The sequence below is a fragment of the Aulonocara stuartgranti genome (assembly GCF_965226115.1).
Source record: "Aulonocara stuartgranti genome assembly, chromosome: 23".
NCBI lineage: Eukaryota > Metazoa > Chordata > Actinopteri > Cichliformes > Cichlidae > Aulonocara > Aulonocara stuartgranti.
Window position 1 is genome coordinate 25027388 of NC_138958.1, and position 24299 is coordinate 25051686.

General features: G+C 40.2%; 1 protein-coding gene and 1 long non-coding RNA gene across 2 annotated transcripts in view; one reads left to right on the plus strand and one right to left on the minus strand.

The window, feature by feature from the left end:
• LOC309701048 (copper-transporting ATPase 2-like) overlaps positions 1–18697 on the plus strand; it is a gene marked incomplete at its 5' end in the record, with an annotated part of 72456 nt that extends 53759 nt beyond the window's left edge. The window contains 20 exon segments of the mRNA XM_082525019.1: positions 758–1529; positions 3876–4097; positions 4174–4337; positions 4408–4569; positions 4659–4732; positions 5419–5602; positions 5740–5973; positions 8140–8231; positions 8316–8443; positions 9117–9271; positions 10735–10869; positions 10945–11139; positions 11579–11761; positions 11835–12018; positions 13544–13684; positions 13797–13939; positions 14337–14540; positions 14618–14735; positions 14909–15011; positions 18061–18697. Coding sequence (XP_082381145.1) covers positions 758–1529; positions 3876–4097; positions 4174–4337; positions 4408–4569; positions 4659–4732; positions 5419–5602; positions 5740–5973; positions 8140–8231; positions 8316–8443; positions 9117–9271; positions 10735–10869; positions 10945–11139; positions 11579–11761; positions 11835–12018; positions 13544–13684; positions 13797–13939; positions 14337–14540; positions 14618–14735; positions 14909–15011; positions 18061–18343 — 3876 coding nt within the window. The 3' untranslated portion in view covers positions 18344–18697.
• On the minus strand, positions 11951–24067 carry LOC309701058. Its single transcript, XR_014274848.1, has 3 exons — positions 23452–24067; positions 19677–19786; positions 11951–12012 (listed from the first exon to the last, which is right to left on the minus strand). It is a non-coding gene; the product is annotated as an uncharacterized lncRNA (long non-coding RNA).
• Between the last annotated feature and the right edge of the window lie 232 nt (positions 24068–24299).

Genomic DNA, 24299 nt, shown 5'->3' on the forward strand with positions numbered 1-24299 from the left:
TTGGAGGGGACCGGTCCCTTCTTGGGGTCCTTGGGGATCAGGACCGTCCGACCTTCGGTTAGCCATTCCGGGTGTCTCTCGTTAACTAGCAGCTGGTTCATTTGTGCTGCCAGACGCTCGTGGAGTGCAGTCAGCTTCTTCAGCCAGTAGGCGTGAACCATGTTGGGCCCTGGTGCTGTCCAACTCTTCATACTGGAGACCCTTTCTTGGATATCTGCCACTGTGATGGTTACTGGACCCTGTTCAGGGAGGTCGCTGTGGTCTGCCCTCAGATCCTCTAGCCACTGAGCATTGCCGTTATGGGTTGCATACTTCTCCCATATGCTCTTCCAGTATTGCTCCGTCTCCAGCCTTGGTGGTGCTGTTCTCTTAACAGCACCATATATATATATATATATATATAACTGATATGTGCAAAGCACTTTTTTAGGGGATTTTAAATGTGTGGTGACGCTTATATGTAGAGCTTTGTGTCATCTGAATAATTTAGGTCAGAGTTGCTGTGATTTTCCAGTTCTGATGCTCACAGACGTCAAATAGCAGAAGCCTGATAGAATTACCTTATACTACGGTTTCTGGATCTTATCCTTCTGTCTTACTACATATTTTAATGATAGCATTCTGTAAAGACGGCCTTTATTCTTAAAATATGACCTAAGATATTGTAATTTTAAGATAAATTGTAATAATTATTGTCCCTACATTTCCAAAAATAAAAAAAATGCTGAATTGATATGCTCTTCTGTTGTCCTTCCAGGAGAATGACCATGACATTGAGAAACAAGGCTTTGAAAACCTGGCCTACGAGTATGGGAGCCAGACTGAGCTCTGCCCTCCACCTAAAGCTGCCTCAAGAGCAGCTTTTAAACTTCAGCGGATCACCTCTGAGCATGAGGTCCACATCATCCAAACCAGAATCTGCAGCCTGAATGGAATAATTGCTGTCACATGGTCTGTATCCAACAGTTTGGCCAAGGTGGACTATGATGCTTCAGTTATTCCAACCAAAGAGATCGCCCTGGAACTACAGACCTTGGGATACAGCGTGGAGTCTGTGGTGCAGATCAGGGTGGATGGTATGCACTGCCAGTCCTGTGTGCGGTCCATTCAGGGACAGATCGGGGAGCTGCAGGGGGTTTCACATATTCAGGTGTCTCTTCAGGACAAAGCAGCGCTGATTGTTTTTCAGCCTCTTCTAGTCACACATGAAGAGCTGAGAGACAAAATTGAGGACATGGGCTTTGATACTGCTTTGTTATCTGAGGACCCATCAGTAGAAGATTTAAGTTTCTGGCAGAAAAAGGAGGTGGATGCCTCCACCCAGACTGTAACCATTTTGATTGGAGGGATGACTTGCAGCTCTTGTGTGCAGACAATAGAAGGGAGGATCTCTCAGATGACTGGAGTGCAGTTCATAGCGGTGTCCCTGGAGGCGGAAAAGGGAACAATAACCTTTGATCCCTATTTGACAGAGCCAGAGAAGCTCAGGGCAGCTATTGAGGACATGGGCTTTGACGCCTCACTTAAAGGTAGGTAACAAAAATAAATGTTTGCTTAATGAAGCTTTTAAAACAAATATTATTTTAGGATTATTTCAGTTTTCTTTTTCAGTGTGTCAAATCTTAATAAATAGTGAGGGTGACAACTGACTGAACATCCAGGGAACAGTTAGCATTTGTTTTTGCCATCCTGTTTTTCTTTAACATCTTACTTGAGCTCCGCAGCACTTGGTCCAGATTACAACCTAAAGATCCCAGAACTTCTCCAACATAAAGGGACACAAACACTCAGGAACTAGATACCTTACCCATTAGTTCACATGGTAGCAGGTGTTAGCTTGACTCCAGCTGATCAGGCTTGGACAAGAAGTTGTGCATTTTAATTTATTTTGGGTAGAATTTGGCACAGGTTGGTGCATTTTTTCCCTATCCCTATCTTTCCATTTCTGAGTTTGTACATCATTTCCCCAAATCCTCTCATCTGGTCTCAGTGCCTCTCACCAGAGATGCAAGAACAGTAGCACAGCTGGATCATCTGACCAATTTTTAATTTGTTATGGCCCACTGCTGTATTGGCTGATCTCAGGTGTCAGGGCAAGACAGAAACAAGAGGTAAAAAGTAAAAAAGTAAAGTCTACATTTTATGCAATATAATAATAATAATAATAATAATAATAATAATAATAATAATAATAATAATAATAATAATAATTATTATTATTATTATTATTATTATTATTATTATTATTAAAGGCATACACAGACCAATGGGATGAACATGAAAAACAACTCTCATGCCTCAGTGGCACCTCATCTCTTCATCTGCTATTTCTGTCAGGCAAGGAGTGAGTTGGGAACTCAAGTATCTTTGAACTAGTTTTTACACCCGAGGTATAAAAGCACTCATTGTTTGATGTCCTTGGAGGGGTTTGCTTTCATTTAGGAAATGTCTGCCATTAACCGTAAAATCGTGTACATGCTATCTAAAGGGTTTCTTAGAAGAGGTATGTTGTTTAGAGTAAACCAGAAACTCAACGGTTACTCTGGGAACCAGACAACTGTACTCCTCAGTGAAACTCTGAGAGCCCTTATCCTTACCAGGGCTTTAATTGCAGAAACAGCCTGCCAAGATGAGGGATTAATGCAGGCAGATTATGAACAAATTCTTTAATTTCTCTTTATCTTGCTCAGCTCTCAGTGTCAGGTTTTATTGGCCTCTATTGGCCTCTTATTGGGATAGAAGTTATATGTCATGTGGTTGTATATCATATGCCAGTGAGCTGTAAAAAAGTCTATCCAAATTTCTCAAACTAAGCAAATGCTTGGTTATTTTCTCTTCTGCATTATCTGTTTAGCAGAAGGTGTGGGAGAAGATTGTGGACTTAAAGTAAAAAAAAATAAAATAAATCCAGCTTGCTTTAGAAATGCCATTCATGCTCGTTTCCAATTCTGTGCTTTGAAGCTATATGAGAATTAAACAATCAAAAATCATTCCTGTTTACTTTGTGCGCCTTATATTTCCAGTACAACAGGGAATCATGCCACCTGCAGATGTTCTCTGACGACCGAGTTGTTAGTTCCTACCATGTTATCCAATCCATTAATCCATTTGTTTCACTGTGAAGGCATACAATGTTTTAAAGAGTTCAAGCAAACAAGTAACTTATGTTCCTATTGCTTTAAAGTTTGGAGATGACCCATGGAAAATAAGGCTTTTTCCTAATTTGTGTGAACCTGACCGTTGACCTTGAAGCATTACATACTAAAGTTTTATATCTTTACCCTTGTCTTCTATAAGCTGTGAAAGTTTGACATTTTAAGATATATTCATGCATGTGTGATTTTGCAAAACTTTATGGCGTCACTGTGATGCCTCTCCAGGCCTTTTCACAGGATATATTACTTGATATTATTCCTTGAAGTGTTTTTTCCAAGGTCAACTTTGACCTTAAACAATAAATGTCAATGTTAAATACTTAGCCAACCTAGGTACTCATGTCCCACGGGGCCTAGTATATTGCTGTGAAATCTGAAAAATTATGGGTGATATAAAGATTTTACTAACTTTCACATCTGGTATGATCTTGACTTTGACCGATTTTCTTGAAAATTAAATCACCTTGAGCTGTTATTGGTATCTATTGGTTATTGCTATCTACCATCACAAAAATTCGAAAACTCTGGTTGCCACACTGCTAACAAACAGACAAAAAAATAAATGAAAGAGATTATATCCTCCCTCCCTTCAGGAAGAGAATAGGATGAGTTTTTAAAATTTCTAGTTGGACTATGGTGATTGAAGATTCTAAGTTGAGCCTCATAAATCTGTAGAGCTACAAACTTATATGGCGCCTCCATATTTTTTTGTCCTTTCAGAACCTATAAAGAGTGTTCAGAGTCATGAAAAGTCCCAGCCTGTAAGCTTTGGACTTTCTGACATGTCGACAAACAGGCCTGTAGTCAGCAATGGGACGGGTTCACATGCACCATCTGCAAGTTCGCCTGAGATAAAAGCACAGAAATGCTTCATCTGCGTTACGGGGATGACCTGTGCCTCCTGTGTGTCCAACATCGAGAGGAACCTGCTCAAACACAGAGGTGAGCGACTTCCAGGGATGAGGCATTTGAACTGAGATGAAGATTGTTGATAAAGTGTACTGTGTTTATTAACCAGGAATCCTCTCAGTGTTGGTGTCGCTAATGGCCGGTAAGGCGGAGGTGAAGTATGATTCACATGTCCTGGATGCTACTGCAGTGACTGAGCTCATCAAAGACTTGGGCTTTGGTGCCAAAGTGATTGAGGATAATGCAGTAGCACATGGAAAGCTGGACCTCACTGTAAGTCTGCGGGACACCATATAATGCAGAATTTTGTGCAAATTCCACATCACATGTATTTCACATGCAGATAACAGGCATGACGTGCGCATCATGTGTCCACAACATCGAGTCCAAGCTCAACTTAACCAGAGGGATCCTCATGGCTTCGGTCGCACTGGCAACCAACAAAGCTCAGGTTGAGTTTGACCCAGAGGTGCTCGGACCTCGGGATATTATCAAGCTCATCCAGGTGTTTATCACAGGACTTTTAAAAGCTATCTTAAACCTACAATTTTTTACACATGCAATTTCACACCTTGGAGTTTCTCCTCATTTCAGGGTCTTGGATTTGAGGCCAGGCTGGAGCAGGCGGGCTTCAAAAACAACCTCGATCACAAAGAAGAAATTCGACAGCAAGTATCTGGTTTACAGTTCTTATTTTTAAATGGATGCTAACTTTTTAACAATTAACAATTTTCTAACAATTAAACCCTGAGAGTATGCCGTTGACAGGTGGAGAGTTATAACCAGCACATGGTGGTTTTGATCCATATATTGATACCCCAGGTCATGCTTAAACCCACAATCCCTCACTACACTTTCTTTCACTACTGGAAAAGGCTTTTTAGATTTAGGTCAGAGTTTACATTTTTATTAATTAGTACTTGTACCAACTTTCACTTTTCCTTAAATGTCATACAGATGGACTGTTTCTGCCCTTAGCTATATATGAGAGGTGCAAGACCAGAGGTGGTAAAACTAGATTTTCTTAGTGTACAGGCTGCGTTCAGCTGACTTGCTGCTTTTTGTGAATTTAGATCACTGAATTCAACAAGATGTCAGCAGATTTTTCACAGCTATCATGACTGATTTTCCATCCCCTACACTGTCACTATACTAGACTGTATACAGTTGTCAGGCAATTTGAAATTATCGGCCCTTCTCCGGTTGGCCACCAGGGGAACATGTGCAGCTAAAAAAGGCGTCAGATTATTAGCTTACCGCTAAATTTTTCCATAAAAATGACTAGCAGTACAAGACATCAGTGCAAAGGATGAATGTTTTTTTCACAATAGACATGTCTGCCTGGTTTTTGCAGGTGGAAGAACACATTTCTGTTGAGCCTGGTCTTTGGCTTGCCTGTGATGGGTCTCATGATCTACATGATGGTGATGGACAACCTACACCAAGAACACGGGGGCTCCATGCCCACCGAGCAGAATGTACTTCCGGGCCTCTCCATCCTTAACCTGCTTTTCTTTGTGCTCTGCACACCTGTCCAGGTGAGGAAGCACAATCTGAGCTAAACCTTTAATCACACATGAGTGCGTTTTCTTTGCTAAGGATGGTAAAAGTGTATGACTCACGGTGGAGCATGAATCCTTCCCCTCACTAGATCTTTGTGTCTTCCTTGATGCAGATCTTTGGAGGTCGATACTTTTACATTCAGGCCTACCGCTCGCTAAAACATCGCACTGCCAACATGGATGTGCTAATTGTGTTAGCCACCTCCATTGCCTACATCTATTCCTGCGTGGTCCTCATCGTGGCCATGGCGGAGCAGGCCAGCCAGAGCCCTGTGACCTTTTTCGACACTCCACCCATGCTCTTTGTGTTCATCGCTTTGGGACGATGGCTGGAACACATCGCAAAGGTAAAATAAAAAGAAAAACAGGTTTATGAGGCCTAATTCTAGGAAACTATAAACTGTCAAATCACTGCTGATTCTTGGAATCAGCTCACTACAGTTGCTTATATATGACCTAATTCAAACTTGCACTGTTTGCATTAGGCAGCATGTTTGTTTTTTCTCCAGGCTTTTATTGCCATATTTTAATGACTCTTCAGAGGGCTGATGTTTTTATTGTGCTAGACAATGATTAACTGAACATCAGCTGATGCTACATCACAATCACAGGACTGCATTCAATTTGATGATGAAGTTGCTTGCATTTTATATCTGCAGTGCATGTTTTTATTATCTTGTGCAGTACTCAAATAATAGCTGTAACAGAGTTATTACTATTACTATTTACTATTAGTACTTCGCTGGCTTCTGATGATGGCTAGCCACCATGACCTCACCCACTGGTTACCAATCTTTTCTTTTAAGTTCGCCAATATTTTACTTGTAAATTTTCTATTCTTTCCTGTGAATTTTAGTTTTTTCTTCGAAATTTGCAATTTCTAGTAAATTTGCCATGTTTTTGTTATAAATCTTTTTTTCTTGCTATTTTGATGCTCTTTTCAAAATAAGTTTTGAAAATTTTGCCAAATGTATCATTCTCCTAATTAGTTTTTCTTTGCAATGTTAATATTTTTTCTAGTAATTTTGACAGATTTTTGTTGCAACCATTGCATTATGTGAGTTTCAGACATCTAAAAGTCCCAGCACAGAATTGTGCCAGGATCTCCGACACTGTGTTCTCATAAAGTTTATCCAAGTTTAACAATTGTCCTTTAAATGTTAACAGTTTATTTCTTATACAATTTTGTCCTTATAAACTTGACAGTATTTTCTAACAAATTTACTATTTTTATGGGAAATTTGCTGATTGTTAACTTTAACTCTCACTCTTGCCAGTGTTTTACTTTTAAATGTATTTATTTATTTTTGTAAAGCTTTGGCAAATTTTACAGCTGTTTTACTAATAGATTTTCTTTTTTTTCCCGAAAGTTGGCCAGTGAAAATTGACAATTGTTTCGATTGTTTTTTCCCTCAGATTTTAAAAGGTTTCCCCCTTCTATAAATTTGACATCTTTATCATAAAGTTTGATATTTATTTATATTTTGAAAAAAAAATTAGTCATTAATTTAAATTTTGTTCTTACAAATGTGACAGATCATAAATTGACAAATAAATCTTCATGTTTTTCTGCTAAATTTCCCATTTTCCCCCACATTTTTGCCAGGTTTTCTCTTGTGCTGTTTTTTCCTCATGAACTTACATCTGCATATGTGAAATTATTACTAACACGGGCAGCACGGTGGCACGGTGGTTAGCACTGTTACCTCACAGCAAGAAGGTCCTGAGTTCAATTCCACCATCAGGCCAGGGTCTTTCTGTGTGGAGTTTGCATGTTCTCCCGTGTTTGCGTGGGTTCTCTCCGGGTACTCCGGCTTCCTCCCACCGTCCAAAGACATGCAGCTTGTGGGGATAGGTTAATTGGATAATCCAAATTGCCACTAGGTGTGAATGTGAGTGTGAATGGTTGTCTGTCCCTGTGTGTTAGCCCTGCGACAGACTGGCGACCTGTCCAGGTTGTACCCCGCCTTTCGCCCTATGACAGCTGGGATAGGCTCCAGCGCCCCCCGCGACCCTGAAAAAGGATAAGCGGAAGCGAATGGATGGATGGATGATTCATCATAAGCTTCTGTACTCTGGCTTGGACAAAAACACAAAGAAACTAAAACATTGTTATATGAACCGTCTCAGAAATGAAATGCTGTAGATTAATTTCCTGTCTTTGTAGTGGGACACTAGCAGCAGGTGTTTTAACACCAGTGAGAGAAGGCCCATTCATTATATGCATATTTACCAGCAGGAGAGCATGAACTTTCTTCTGTCACTATCTCAGCGGCACACTTGTGAAAATCTGGGAACACAGATTTTCTTGCAAAACTACTTTATGCAGATATAACCTAGATACATACAAATTCTCACATTTCCGCGGTAACTATACAACCATGTGACTGTAGCAATTCAAAACGCTCATACTTAGTAGACATGAGAGTGTATGAGGTCATACCATTAGTGCAGTACATCTTTGTTTTAAGACTGTAACGATACATTCTCCTGTGCTGTTTCTACTGTCTTAGAGTAAAACCTCAGAGGCTTTGGCCAAATTAATGTCACTTCAAGCCACCGATGCCACTGTGGTCACGTTGGGATCTGACAAATCCATCATCAGGTGAGACATGTAAGATAAATAAATAAAACCATCACCTCTGTGGTACATGACGTGTGTGTCTGTAAAAATATTTTTATGCCTCAGTGAGGAGCAGGTGCTGGTGGAGCTCGTTCAGAGGGGCGATATTGTGAAGGTTGTTCCTGGAGGGAAGTTCCCAGTCGATGGGAAAGTGATTGAAGGGAACTCCATGGCAGATGAGTCCTTGATTACAGGTAGGAGGGAGTGAATGATGCGAATCCTTGGCTTTGAATGTGGATTTCAGGCATCTTAAGCCAAATTTAGAATTAATTTCTGTGAGTTTTCCGTCTCTGTGTGGCAGAACAAGTGGCATGCATTGCAGATCTTTAGTCCCAGAGGTTACATTTGTGTAATTAAGTTATAAAGTCTTATAAATGTAATCAGAGATGTCTGGTTTGTGTAGGTAAAAATTTTTTTGCATGCAGGTTTGAAAAAACATTCATTTCAATAAAAAGAATCATCTGGCATTTTTTAGATTCAACCTATTGAAAATCAAAGAATCTGATTTTATACCAATTTATTAGGAACCAGAACTAGAAAAAAAAAGAACTAAGAATACTGACATAAAAAGATAAAGGGAAATTAATCAGAAATATCAAAATTTCATGAGTCTGAGGCCACAACTTTGGACTGCTGTAACAAGCAAGAGTGCTCGAGAAAGCCAGTTCTTAATTACAGCTGGTAGGTGATTGGTGGGTGAAGAAGAAGGGGTGAAAGCCAGTGATCCAGCAGAGAGTGGTTGAGCAGTTGAGCCTCTGAAAGGACCTCTGGAGCAGAAACAAACCACAGTTACACAAAAGGCAGAAGATGACTGTGACACCATCATTTAGTCACTTGTTGCAATTTTTTTCCCTCTCTTTCTGTCAGGTGAGCCAATGCCCGTTAGTAAGAAGGTGGGCAGTTTGGTGATTGCCGGCTCCATTAACGCTCACGGTGCCCTTCTGGTGGAGGCCACTCACGTCGGTACTGAAACAACACTGTCACAAATAGTCAAACTGGTCGAAGAGGCACAGACCTCTAAGGTAAGCTATAAAAATCACAATTTTAAACTATAAGGTTACTCACATGTGTTTAATAATAATGACAGTGATAATAAACTTTATTTATAAAGCACACTTAAAACCAAGCTTATACCAAGGTGCTTAACAAGTAACATAGAGAATAAAAGGAAGATAATGGAAATAGAAAGATGACCAAAGCAAGTACTAGGTATGCAAGCAGATAACTGTCACTGATACATAGGAGAAGCAGCAGATACAGAACAAACAAGGAATTAAATGAGCATAAAAGTGCATAGTGTGACATGTTAACTAGAAGGAAAGGCAAAATTGAATAAGTGGGTCTTTAGTCGTGATTTAAACAGTGCAATAGAATCAGAGGCGTGGATAGCAAGAGGGAGGTTATTCCACAGTACCGGGGCAGCCAGAGCAAACGCACGGTCACCCCGAGACTTCAGCCGAGATCTAGGTTGTGTCAGAAGTAGTTGAGTAGCAGATCTAAGTGTTCTAGCAGGAATATGTGGCCTGAGAAGTTCACTAAGATAACTTGGCGCTAATTCATTAATAGTTTTGAACGTAAGGAGTAATATTTTAAATTGAATACGGTACTTTATGGGCAGCCAATGCAGGCTAGCTAGGACAGGAGTAATATGGCAAAATTTCCTGGTACCAGTCAGGAGGCGGGCCGCCGCATTTTGGACTGTTTTTATATGATCGGATGACACAAATGGAATATTTGCAGCAGTCCCTTAATAGCTTACAGACTTTCTTGAACAATAGTTCTCCAGCTTTCTGAAGCTCTTTAAACTGTTTCTTTGGACTCATTTTCAGTCCAGTCCTTGTACCTGAGCATTTTTAAAGGAAATTTTTAATTTATTATTTTTGTTTGTTAAGCCACTTAACACTCTACTATGAATCATTCAAGCAAGCTCCCAACTCAAGAGATGAACCAAGAAACCAAGGTCATGTTTCAGTTCGTATGGTTGTCTAACAGTGATAAATTTACTGTAATACGATTGGCTGTCATGTGGACAGCATGGCAAATGCATAAAGTTCCATAAAGAACCTGCTCTTGGAGGGCTGGAAGTCCTGCATGGTTGAAAAGTTCTTGTTGCTGAGTTTTTACAGTGTAGTTATGATAAAGGCAGTGCTTACTGCTACCGAGGTGTGCAGACACTGTACACTCAAAAGAGAGTGTTCACAAAAAGAGACTGTTAACACTAAACTATGTTGTATTTTGCCCCTGGTTCTGCGTGAATAAGTAAGGATAAAAATTTTGGATTCCTTTGTCATTTAGACTTTTCCACATTTAGACGTTTTGCTTTGTCTTCCAGTTGCCCAATTAGCTCAGCCGATTAGACTGTGTTGCTAATAACGTCAAGGTCATGAGTTCAACCCCCATACTGGCCACTTGTTGCCTTTAAAGGTCACTCACTGTTCTTAATGTACAGGACACTCCTAATTTTGCTTTCCCTTCTCCTCCTCAGGCCCCCATCCAGCAGTTTGCAGATAGACTCAGTGGCTACTTCGTGCCCTTCATTGTTATCGTGTCCCTGTTAACACTGATAGTGTGGCTGGCCATTGGCTTTGTCAACTTCGACATTGTGAAGGAGAACTTCCCGGTAAGTGTGCATGCAGACGACTTGTGTGTGAATAAAAACAGCTGTAGCCTGATCACACCACTCTCCTCCTCAAAGGGTTACAACCAGAGCATCTCCAAGGCAGAGGTCATCATCCGCTTCGCCTTCCAGGCGTCCATCACCGTTCTCTCCATCGCCTGCCCCTGCTCTCTGGGGCTGGCAACTCCGACGGCGGTCATGGTTGGCACGGGGGTCGGCGCTCAGAACGGCATCCTCATTAAAGGAGGCGAGCCGCTGGAGATGGCACATAAGGCGAGACCCTTACGATTCATTTAATGCTTTTTTTTGCCGAAACACTGAAGCGGGTAGAAAGAAAATATGTCTGTAATGAGCGAATAAATGAAAGAGAAAAGAGCTGGAACAACCACAGAAATGTAACATTTCACTTTAATATTTGCGTCGGCCTCTATTCTAATTAACTGGTGACACCATGTGGCATTGCTGCTTGATTACAGCCAGGGGCGATTCTAGCATCTGTTGGGACCTGAGGCAGAAATGGGCCCCTCCAACCAGAGATCAAATATGTTATAAATAAAAAAAACAAGTAAATAAATACATTATAAAAATCGAATAAATAATAATATCAAGTGATCTTGAGAAGGAATGTTTAGAGTGCAGTGCTCAGAGTGTAATAAGGCACCTCTTAGAAACCCTTTTAAACCTGACACTGACCTCTATGTGTCTCAATCAGATCAGTGTGGTGATGTTTGATAAAACTGGCACTATTACAAACGGCGTGCCGCGGGTGACTCGAGTCCTGGTGTTGTGGGAAGTGGCCCGCATGCCCCTGAGGAAGATCCTGGCAGTGGTGGGTACCGCCGAGGCCAGCAGCGAGCACCCGCTAGGCATAGCAGTTGCCAAATACTGCAAACAGGTGAGAGGTCTATTTATGCCTGCCTTTTTGTTCAGGAGAAAACTTTACTGACTTTCTATCAACTTTCTGACAGGAGCTGGGCTCCGATGTCCTCGGGTGCTGCCAGGACTTCCAGGCCGTGTCCGGCTGTGGGATCAGCTGCCGGGTGTCCAGCGTGGAACATCTGCTGCTGCAGCCGAGCGAGGAGCGATTCCTGCTGCCGGGGGCTACTATTGAAGAAAGCAGCATGCTGCCTGCAGGAGAGTCCACCTCTGCAGGTCAGAAAAAAACTGTAACTGTAAACTTTATTCAAAGCAGAGGTGGCAAAAGTACAGATTTTTTTAGTTAAGTAGAAGTACAAATACCTGGGTTAAAAATACTCCAGTAAAAGTTGAAGTACTAAAGCAACTTTATTACTCAAGTAAAAGTATAAAAGTACAGGCTCTGAAATGTACTAAAAGTAAAAAGTAGTCTATTAACCACTTTTGTACAGAGGTAACTGAACCATGTGCTGTGTTAATATAATAATAAAATAACATTAGTACACAAGAATTCAAAAATTATTTGAATTTAAATGAATATACTCAGTGTGATCTGTTATGTAGGTCCCCTGCAGTGAAAGTGAATGAAAAAAACAAAACTTTTTTCTGTTGCCTACATTGTAGAGGGTGCCTTTGGCTCCACACATAAACAGGAAAATGAGAACAGTCAAGGATTGCACCTGGATTTAGCAGGTGGGGAAACCTGAAATTGGTTGTAGTGGCTCAGTGTGGGGAATAGAATCACAACTCACAATAATTTCTAATATGAGCTTCAGTAGATTTTCTTAGTGTACAGGCTGTAATCAGCTGACCTGCTGCTCTTTGCAGATGCACATAACTGAATTCAACAAGATGTTTCAGCAGATGTTTCACAGCTATCATGGCTAATGTCCATCCTCTACACTGACACTATACTGTTTATACTGTCTTTATCTTACACAGTGTATAGTTGTTAGGTAATTTGTAATAACCGGTCACTTAAAGAAATGTTTCACCCCCGAGTATAAATTCATGGACCCCTTTTGAAAACGTAAGGAGTATAAAGTACAGATATATATTTTTAAATGTAGGGAGTAAAGTTGTCAGAAAAAAACTACTCAAGTACAGATACCAGAATATTCTATTGAAGTTTATAGTAGTGAAGCATTTGTCTATTAATTAAAATTAATAGACAGTGTTAAACCCCTCAGGAAACCGCTGTGTAGGCCAGTTAGCTCAGATCGTCAGAGCGTGGTGCTAATAACGCCAAGGTCATGGGTTCAAGCCCCATACTGGCCACAGAATCACAACGAAGAGCTCTTTGTAGAGCCCAGACACTGGCTAGTTTTTTGTTTTGTTTTTTCAAGCTATGCATGTTCAGTTGGCAGCGATGTTAACAAGTGACCTGCTGAAGTTCAAATTGAGCATCAGAGTTTGGAAGTGATTAAGTGACTTTGAACGTGGCATGATTTTTGGTCTGAGTTTTTCAGATATTTCCCACATCACCATATTTAAGGTTTACAGAGAATGGTCTGAAAAGGGGAAATTATTCACTTAGTTAGACAAAGGCAACAGTAACTCAAATAATCACTCGTTACAACCAAGGTATGCAGAAGACCATCTCAAAAGCAGCAGATGACCACAAAGAGTACCATTCAGAAACTTGTTGAATCTATGCCATGAAGAATCACGGCAGTTCTGAAGGCAAAGAGCGTCCAACCTGGTGCTAGTGAGGTGTAACTGTAAGCAGTCATTGTTTTTAATCACATTCTTCTATTTCCAGCTGAAGGGCTGTTTTATTCTGTCCTGATTGGAAACAGAGAGTGGATGAGGAGGAATGGCCACCACATAGGAGCAGATGTGGATGCCGCGATGTCGAGCCACGAAACCAAAGGGCAGACAGCCATACTGGTGGCTATAGATGGTGAGGGGAAATCAAGGTTTTCTCTGTGGCTTTGGTGCCACATTTAAACTTCATCTTATGCTGTGTGTGTGTGTGTGTGTGTGTGTGTGTGTGTGTGTGTGTGTGTGTGTAGGTGTTTTGTGTGCAATGTTAGCCATCGCAGACACGGTGAAAGCAGAGTCAGCATTAGCAGTGCATACACTGAACACTATGGGCATTGAGGTGGTGATGATGACGGGAGACAACAGGCGCACAGCTAAAGCCATAGCAGCACAGGTAACACTTGCACACTCTTAAAATCTACCTGAATGTTTAACATATAACATGTAATGGGGGCGATCGTGGCTCAAGAGTTGGGAGTTCGCCTTGTAATCGGAAGGTTGCCGGTTCGAGCCCCGGCTCAGACAGTCTCGGTCGTTGTGTCCTTGGGCAAGACACTTCACCCGTTGCCTACTGGTGGTGGTCAGAGGGCCCGGTGGCGCCAGTGTCCGGCAGCCTCGCCTCTGTCAGTGCGCCCCAGGGTGGCTGTGGCTACAATGTAGCTTGCCATCACCAGTGTGTGAATGGGTGGATGACTGGATATGTAAAGCGCTTTGGGGTCCTTAGGGACTAGAAAAGCGCTATATAAATACAGGCCATTTACCATTTAATCAAAGTGTTTGATTGGCTGCAGGTGGGGATCAGAAAGGTATTTGCAGAAGTGCTGCCATCACACAAGGTGGCAAAAGTCCAGGAGCTGCAGAAACGAGGCCTGAGGGTGGCCATGGTGGGAGATGGCGTGAACGACTCCCCCGCCCTCGCCCGTGCCGACGTCGGCATCGCAATCGGGACAGGCACCGATGTGGCTATTGAGGCGGCTGACATTGTCTTGATCCGAGTAGGTGGCAGATAGTCTGTGTGCAGATACATTGGCTCGTTTAAACTGTCTCACTTGAAGCTTTTCGCGCTCTGCAGAATGACCTGCTAGATGTGGTGGCCAGCATCGAGCTGTCCAAGAAGACGGTGCGTCGGATAAGGATCAACTTTGTCTTTGCTCTCTTCTACAATCTTGTTGGAATACCAATTGCTGCAGGTGAGAGCTACAGTAAAATCCTGAACCAATAACGGACTCTAGTCAAGGTGAACGTGCAAGCTCGATATTTTGGGAAACCAAAATCCAAAATGAAATCAGAAATTATTCTTATCCTGGCACATTGTGGATGACATTGAGGTGCCTCTTTCTCAAATGTGAACTGTTGGTCGTAGGTGTGTTCATGCCCGTTGGCCTGGTGCTCCAACCCTGGATGGGCTCAGCTGCAATGGCCGCCTCATCAGTTTCAGTGGTCCTGTCTTCTTTACTGCTGAAAATGTGAGTCCTTCTGCGTTTACATTATCTACACTTATATTAAAGATTAGGGAGGAAACAGCAGGACAAAGCAGCCACAATTTAAATCAGACCTGTTGGTGGTGCCTGAATGACCCCTGTGAGGGAAATTAAGATGATACATCGAGTTTTCAGACCCCTTACTAAAAAAAAGACGTGAAAGCGCGTATCGCTTTTACTCTCAAAAAGCAGCAGGTGCTGTAACGCAGTCAGTTCTTCTTTTACTCTTTTACTCTTATGCTGTTTTGTGGTTAAAACTACTTACAGTGGGGCAAAAAAGTATTCAGTCAGCCACCGATTGTGCAAGTTCCCCCACTTAAAATGATGACAGAGGTCAGTAATTTGCACCAGAGGTACACTTCAACTGTGAGAGACAGAATGTGAAAAAAAAATCCATGAATTCACATGGTAGGATTTGTAAAGAATTTATTCGTAAATCAGGGTGGAAAATAAGTATTTGGTCACCTCAAACAAGGAAAATCTCTGGCTCTCACAGACCTGTAACGTCTTCTGTAAGAAGCTTTTCTGTCCCCCACTCGTTACCTGTATGAATGGCACCTGTTTGAACTCATCATCTGTATAAAAGACACCTGTCCACAGCCTCAAACAGTCAGACTCCAAACTCCGCCATGGCCAAGACCAAAGAGCTTTCGAAGGACACCAGGAAAAGTATTGTAGACCTGCACCAGACTGGGAAGAGTGAATCTACAATAGGCAAGCAGCTTGGTGTGAAAAAATCAACTGTGGGAGCAATCATCAGAAAATGGAAGACATACAAGACCACTGATAATCTCCCTCGATCTGGGGCTCCACGCAAGATCTCATCCCGTGGGGTCAAAATGATCATGAGAACGGTGAGCAAAGATCCCAGAACCACACGGGGGGACCTGGTGAATGACCTGCAGAGAGCTGGGACCAAAGTAACAAAGGTCACCATCAGTAACACACTACAACGGCAGGGAATCAAATCCCGCAGTGCCAGACGTGTTCCGCTGCTGAAGCCAGTGCATGTCCAGGCCCGTCTGAAGTTTGCCAGAGAGCACATGGATGATACAGCAGAGGATTGGGAGAATGTCATGTGGTCAGATGAAACCAAAGTAGAACTTTTTGGTATAAACTCAACTCGTCGTGTTTGGAGGAAGAAGAATACTGAGTTGCATCCCAAGAACACCATACCTACTGTGAAGCATGGGGGTGGAAACATCATGCTATGGGGCTGTTTTTCTGCCAAGGGGACAGGACGACTGATCCGTGTTTAGGACAGAATGAATGGGGCCATGTATCGTGAGATTTTGAGCCAAAACCTCCTTCCATCAGTGAGAACTTTGAAGATGAAACGAGGCTGGGTCTTCCAACATGACAATGATCCAAAACACACCGCCCGGGCAACAAAGGAGTGGCTCCGTAAGAAGCATTTGAAAGTCCTGGAGTGGCCTAGCCAGTGTCCAGACCTCAACCCCATAGAAAATCTGTGGCGGGAGTTGAAAGTCCGTGTTGCTCGGCGACAGCCCCAAAACATCACTGCTCTCGAGAAGATCTGCATGGAGGAATGGGCCAAAATACCAGCTACTGTGTGTGCAAACCTGGTAAAGACCTATAGTAAACGTTTGACCTCTGTTATTGCCAACAAAGGTTATGTTACAAAGTATTGAGTTGTATTTTTGTTATTGACCAAATACTTATTTTCCACCCTGATTTACGAATAAATTCTTTACAAATCCTACCATGTGGATTCATGGATTTTTTTTTCACATTCTGTCTCTCACAGTTGAAGTGTACCTCTGGTGCAAATTACTGACCTCTGTCATCATTTTAGGTGGGGGAACTTGCACAATCGGTGGCTGACTAAATACTTTTTTGCCCCACTGTATAAACACACACACACACAAAGTAACTCCACCAGAGTGCCTATTTCGGGTCACTTTTGCCGGTCCAAGCCCGGGTAAAGGAGCAGGGTTGGAATTGTGACATTAAAAAAGAACAATAATTGCTAAAAGAAATTTGATTTTTAGTTCTAAATAAACTCTAAATGCATTTAGGACGTTTTTTACTCACTTTATGTCTCTTCCACAATGTTATTTCTCTCTCCAACAACATAGGTTACAATTAGATTAGCATGACCAATTATGCAAATTAGGCGATGACGTCATTTAGCGACTTCTAGCGACTTTTAGGACAGCCAATAGCAATTTTCCTTACTGAGGAGTTGGCAACACTGATCACAGGGGCTCACCAAAATTGGACAATAGATATCTGGAAACATATTCCGTGGTCGGATGAGTCTATTTCAGTTTAGAATCTGACGAAAACAGTATGAATAAATGAATTCATCCTGCTTTATATCAAAAATTGATCCTGGGAGTGGTGGTGTAATGGCATGGGGGACATTTTCTTAGGACATTTTTGCTCATAGGGATTCCAGCCGGTTGGCTCAGATGGTTAGAGTGTGGTGCTAATAATGCCAAGGTCACAGGTTCACCCCATACTAGACAAGGAAAATCTGCATTTCAATGATTTAATTTGTTTTTATTTATATAATGCCAAATCACACAACAGTCACCTCAAGGCGCTTTATATTTTAAGGTAGACCCTACAATATTACATACAGAGAAAAACCCAATAATCAAATGACCCCCTATGAGCAAGCACTTTGGCAACAGTGGGAAGGAAAAACTCCCTTTTAACAGGAAGAAAACCTCCAGCAGAACCAGGCTCAGGGAGGGGCAGCCATCTGCTGCAACCAGTTGGGGTAATCATGATCATGAAACTGACCTCACACTGACCTCACAGCCCATTGTTAGTTAGTCAGTGGTGCCAGTATCATTAATTATGTAAATATACTGTTGATACAGTGGGGAAACCTGCAGTCAGCTCAGACTAAAAGCCTTTATCTGTCTGAAATCTCAGCGTCCAGATGAACACAATAAACTTTATGTGATATGAAGCTTATGTTTTCCTTTCTCCCGCATACCTGGTCTGTTTTCACTCGCGCTTGAGTTTAGTAGTGAAATTAATCACCCCGTATTTCCTCCAGGTACAAGAAAACCTCAGTGGAGCTCTATGAGATGCGTGCTAGAGGCCAAATGAGGAGCCTTCGTTCGTCTCAGATCAGCACACATCTGGGTCTGGACGGCCGGCGGCGCAGTCCCGCTCTCCCCAACGCAACTCGGGAACAGAGGAACCCAAGCGGTTCCTCTCCACCCGGCTTCTCCAGCCGCTCACCCAGTCAAGGGGCATCCATTAAGGTTGTTGCTGAGGAGCAGAACCGCTACTCCCTGCTGGAGCACCAGACTGCAGACGTCCTCAACGTGTTGTAAAGGGAAAACAGGAAGATGTTTTTTACCTGGTACTCATGTTTATGACTAAAAAATTTTTTTTTAATGTAAATACACTAATTGTCAAACCTAAAGTGCTCTTTTATTTTGATGTAACATTAAAGTTTTACTTAAGCCACATGTATAAAGTCGGTTTGCTTATGTGTCACATAAATCCTCCAGACAAATAACTTCGGTGCAAATCGACTTTTACAATATCCACGAGTCAGAGTAAAGCTACTGTTCGGATAAGGCCGTCAGTGAGAGTGTGGATCTGAGAGCTTATAAATAATGCATGTGTTGATAGAGGGAAATCATTTTCTGTGTAAAAATCTCTTCATCCGTTTCATCTGATTTTGTGATTTGTTTGCAAATTTGCACATTCTCAGTGCAACTTAAGTTCCACCAAATCCAAGAAGAAAATAAAAACACTCCAGAGAAGAAAACTACTCTTTTCATGTTGCCTTGTGGGATATTTTCCACTAAAGCTTCACAGATGTGAAGACAAAAAATTGGAGTGCAGTATTTTTTCCTTTCTTTTTTTCCATATCTGCTTCACACTGTGCCAGGGTTAATTAATGGGGCGCATTAATCAAATGACCTCACACATGGATTCTATAGTTAGTTTCACATCTTGTTGAGCTTAATTACGAGTGAGTAGATATATGGACGTCAGGGTTATAAATATGACTCGTGTCTCGCACTTAGCCTGCACAATAGACTTTTTTATTACGACAGTCTGACATATGGAAGCAGGAAAAGCACAGCTGTAACCTGGTACGCCTTTATTCGTGTCATTATTCACGCCTGCCAAGAGAACAAGTCAAAGGGCTACTAATTAGCTCCCTATTATAGTGAGTCTAGAAGCAAGGCTGGTGCTCACAAAATGTAATTTGCTCTCATTCATTTCTTTTTGGTTATCAGGAACAAAACCTTAAAATCACAGGTCTGGCCCACTTAAAGTCAAAGTGGGCTGTATGTGTCCACAATGTAAAATTATTTTGACATAACTGACAAATAAATCTTTTTGCTAGTGTGTCAGCACATTTCTCCGTGGGAGCTTTTTGAAATGACGCTACTTTGAATCCCGTGAGGTCTTCAGTGATTGCTTCAACCCTTCCTCCAACCAACCCTGCGTTTTGGAGCAAACTTGGAGGGACTGAGAATCACGATACTAATTTAAGGTCAAGTGGATAAGGCCCCACTCTCGCAGCCCTAGGGACTGGTTCATGTCTGTCATTCTTGTCCCTTCTGATGGGAATCTTACATCCTCAGCTCTGCTTCCTGGCAGTGCCACTGTCTCCAAACCATACATCACAGCAGGTCTTAGTCCCACCTTGTAAACGTTCCTTTTAGTGCCTCTGGTATCCTTGCAATCCTGCCACTAGCCAACTTTGCCAGCTTGAAGTGTTTGTAGTCGTGGTTGTAATCCTCCAAGGTTATGCACTGTGAGATAACAAACCATACATTATTAAGCTCTCAGTAAATATCTTGTGGTCTGGCTTATCAATTACAACTCATCAATCAGTAACCATATGGTTTCAAAGTCAGATCCATGTCTAGTGTCAAAACTTAAGGCTTAAAAAACAGGTCTTCAAAAACTGGTGGCTACAAACCTGAACAGAAGTTTGTCAACACTCAGTGGAACCAAACTAGGGATCCAGACCCCTTCAAAAGGTCAAGAGATATTAAATGTGTTTTAAAAACTTTTTTTTCGCTCTTTTCATTCTTGATTTATATATTTTTCTAATACTCTATTTTTAAACAAGGAAAATGAACTACACCTTTTAAAATCACTGTCATAACTATTCCACAGGTTAACTCCTCTAATAGAAACACATCTCTGCTTTATATTTGTCCTCATCTTGTTTTTTTTTTAAAGAAATCTGTTCCCCTTAAGTCATATTGACTTTCTCTGACTTTGAACAGCTTCTGAGTACTGGGGCAAAGCAAGTTATTTTGTGCTTTATACATTATCTGTGCCATTTTATATTCAACTAAATCATAAAATTTCAGGGTATTCAGATTATTAAACAAAATGTTAGTTGGTTCTATATAGTTTGATTGGTTTATAATTCTTATAGCTCTTTTTTGTAACTTGAAAATAGGAAGAGTGTTCGTTTTATATGCATTACCCCATATCTCCAGACAGTAAGTCATATATGGAAGCAACAGAGTACAATAAAGTGTGTATAATGATTTTTTGTTCAGGACATGCTTTGTTTTATAGAGAATAGCAATGGTTTTTGACATTTTTGTTTTCACGTGGTTTATATGAGACTTCCAACTCAGCTTATCATCAATTATCACTCCAAGGAATTTATTTTCGTACACTCTTTCAATTCCAATTCCATTAACCCTGATTTTAGATACATTTTTCATTTGTCTAGTGCCAAAAATAATCACTTTTGTTTTCTTTATATTTAATGATAACTTATTTACATCAAACCAGTTTTTTAAATATATTTAACTCCTTTTCCGCTGTAGTCAGAAGCTGTTCTAGGTTTTTACCTGAGCAGTACAGAGTAGTATCATCAGCAAACAATACACATTTTAACAGTTTGGAAATGCTACATATGTCATTTATATATAATATAAATAATTTAGGGCCCAGCACAGAGCCCTGAGGAACACCACAAGTTACCTTCAACTGCTTAGATTTTACATTATTGAATTCGACATATTGATATCTTTCATCCAGGTAACTTTTCATCCACTTGTATGCTATCCCTCTTATGCCATATCTCTCTAGTTTATTCATTAATATAGAATGATCAATTGTATCAAACGCCTTTTTTAAGTCTATAAAAACACCAACAGTATATTCCTTATTATCTATAGCATTCGATATCCCTTCAACAAGTTCCATCACTGCCATCGAAGTGGACCTTTTCACTCTAAAGCCATATTGGTTATCACTTAGGAGATTATGCTTCTCAATATATTTATCAAGTCTATTAACAAATAACTTTTCTAAAATTTTTGAGAACTGTGGGAGTACTGATATTGGCCTATAATTGGTAAACTGACATCTCTCTCCGTTTTTATGGATTGGAATAACTTTTGCTATTTTCATTTGTGAGGGAAACACACCAGTTTGAAAGGACAGATTACAAATGTATGCGAAAGGTTGCACTATATATTCTATAATACTTTTAACTAATATCATGTCAATACCAAAACAGTCAGTGGACTTTTTATTTTTAAATGTCTTCACAATGTTAATTATTTCTCTATGAGTTGCAGCACCAATAAACATGGAGGACACATTCTGAGTAATATGTTTATTTAGGTCGTTATTATTTCTTGACTCTGGAATTTCTTTTGCTAAATTAAAGCCAACATTTACAAAGAAATCATTAAATTCATTTGCAATGTCTTTAGTTTTATCAAGCACAATATCTTTATCTTTTTAAAAATAATCTGGATAATTCTTATTTTTTGAGCCCTTTTTGATTATACTGTTTAATATCCTCCATGTTTCTTGTGTGTTACTTCTACTTTGCTCCAATAATTTGTGGTAATATTCTTTCTTACTTGTTCTTATAATATTTACTAATCTATTTTTATATAACTTGTACTTTATTTCAGCATCTTTTGTCCTCTGTTTTATGAATCTCTTATATAGATTATTTTTCTTTTTACATGCATCTTCTATCCCCTTTGTGATCCATGGCTTATTTGATCTGTGATGCTTTCTAGTGATCTTCAATAAAGGACAATGTTTTTCATATAGTGAAATTACTGTTGATAAGAATGCATCATATGCACTATTTGAATCTTCATTTGCAAAAACCTCATTCCAACTGTGTTCCTTTAAGTCCACCTGGAGGGCAGCAATGGCTCTTGTTGTTCTATGTCGTATCATATCAAATATTTGATTCTTTTGTTTAGTTTTAATCCCAAAATAATTTTGAAAAATTGCAAAAACAGGAAGATGATCGCTTATATCAGTTATAAGAAGTCCACCTACTATTTCATGGTCAATTTTATTTGTGAATATATTATCTATCAATGTAGCTGTATCAATTGTTATTCTACTTGGTTTTATAATTACAGGGAAAAGGGAGTTACTATACATTGTATTTATGAAATCTGTTGTTTTCTGATGTCCATTTGGGTTTAGCAAATCTATATTAAAATCACCACAAATTATTTGCACTTTTTTATCATTTAGGTTGCTAAACATAGCAGCAAGTTTTTCATTGAATATCTCAAGGCATGAACCTGGTGTCCTATAGATGCAACTTATAATTATATTGTTAGCTTTTTCAACATGGATTTCAATAGTGACACATTCCAATACGTTATCTATGGTGCTTGACATACATTCAATCAGACTACATTTCAAAACTTTATCTACATATAAAGCAACACTGCCTCCTTTTTTATTCACCCTGTTCATTGTAAATAATTCGTATCCTTCCAGTCCCATTTCACTAACTTTCTCATTATCGAGCCATGTTTCTGATATTGCAATTATATTAAACTTTTTTAACTTACTTAAACATTCTGTAATTTTAGAATTTTTTTTATACAGGCTTCTACTATTGAAATGTTTGACCGACAATGCATTTGCCATTTTAATATTTATATTGAATTGGTCATCTGTATAGTACTAACAAGTATTATTGGTGTTATTGTAGAAGTGGGTATCTGGGTAGGGCTGCTCAATTAATCGAATTTTAATCACGATTACGATCTGGGCTTTCAACGATCATTAAAAATGACTGAGCCGATTATTAGCCCCTCCCTAATTTATCCGCGACACCTTAAAGGCCGGTCCGTGAAAATATTGTCGGGCATAAACCGGTCCGTGGCGCAAAAAAGGTTGGAGACCGCTGATTAAGAGGACCCGAGGGAAGCTCGGAAAGCTAAGCAGAAGTTATTTGGAGAGTGACTGCCGTTGGTTGAAAAGAGTTTAAAAAAAAACTTCAGTGGTGTTGCACACTATTTTATATTATTTTTTAAAGTCATTGTTAACCCTTTAAAGCCGGTCAGAGCAGCACGCTCCGTTTTGCGTAACTATTTTTAAATCCCTGTAGAACCTGAACCGTGTAAGCTAGCGCAATAATTTGTTTTGCATATGAAACCGGAGGAGTTGTACTTACATCTGATGCCATCAGCTTGTCCTCGGTCACGGTTTCGTTCCACATATAGCTTTGCAAAAATTGCATAAAAAGCGCTTGCAGGAACAAAAACACAATATTCCAGAAACACGCTTTGCTGTTCCTATCAGCTGTTCGTAACACTTCCCACAGTGAAATGATGCACCTGCTGTTTTCTTTGCAAATTTGCATCATAGGATTGTTTTTTGTTTTTCCTGCAGTATATAAAAATTGCTGTATCTCCAAAATAAAACTATGAAGACACTCAAAATAAATTTCCTGTGGTGGGAAACTATTTTTTGCAACTTCTCCAAGTAGAAATATATGTAAACAAAACAAAAGCGATTTTCAATTTTTTTGTAGTTTATTGCACTTTTTTGCAATTTATGTAATTACTATGCACTTAATGCATACATATTATTAAAATATGGGCTATAACAGTTGTATTGATGTATAGCAACTTGAAATGCTCCCACAAATGGCACTACAGCATGTAAAAAAAATAATATAAGCTCTGGTGGACTTGGTTCTATAGTAGGTCTTAAAGGGTTAAATAAATATCGTCAAATAATCATGATCTCAATTTCAGTGAAAATAATCGTGATTATCATTTTTGCCATAATCGAGCAGCCCTATATCTGGGTCAATGTTACTTTCAGGGTCATGCATGTTGTGCTCTGCATAGTTAAACGTTTTGAAGTTCGTTTTCTCAGCGTGTGTGGCAAAATAACCACCTTGACAGTCCTTTTCATAATCAAAGTCTTCCTCTTCAATATCTCTGAATGGAAACCTATAATCTGTGTCCAAACTTGTCATTTATGTGTTTTTGTTTTTGTTGTTTCCATTGTTTT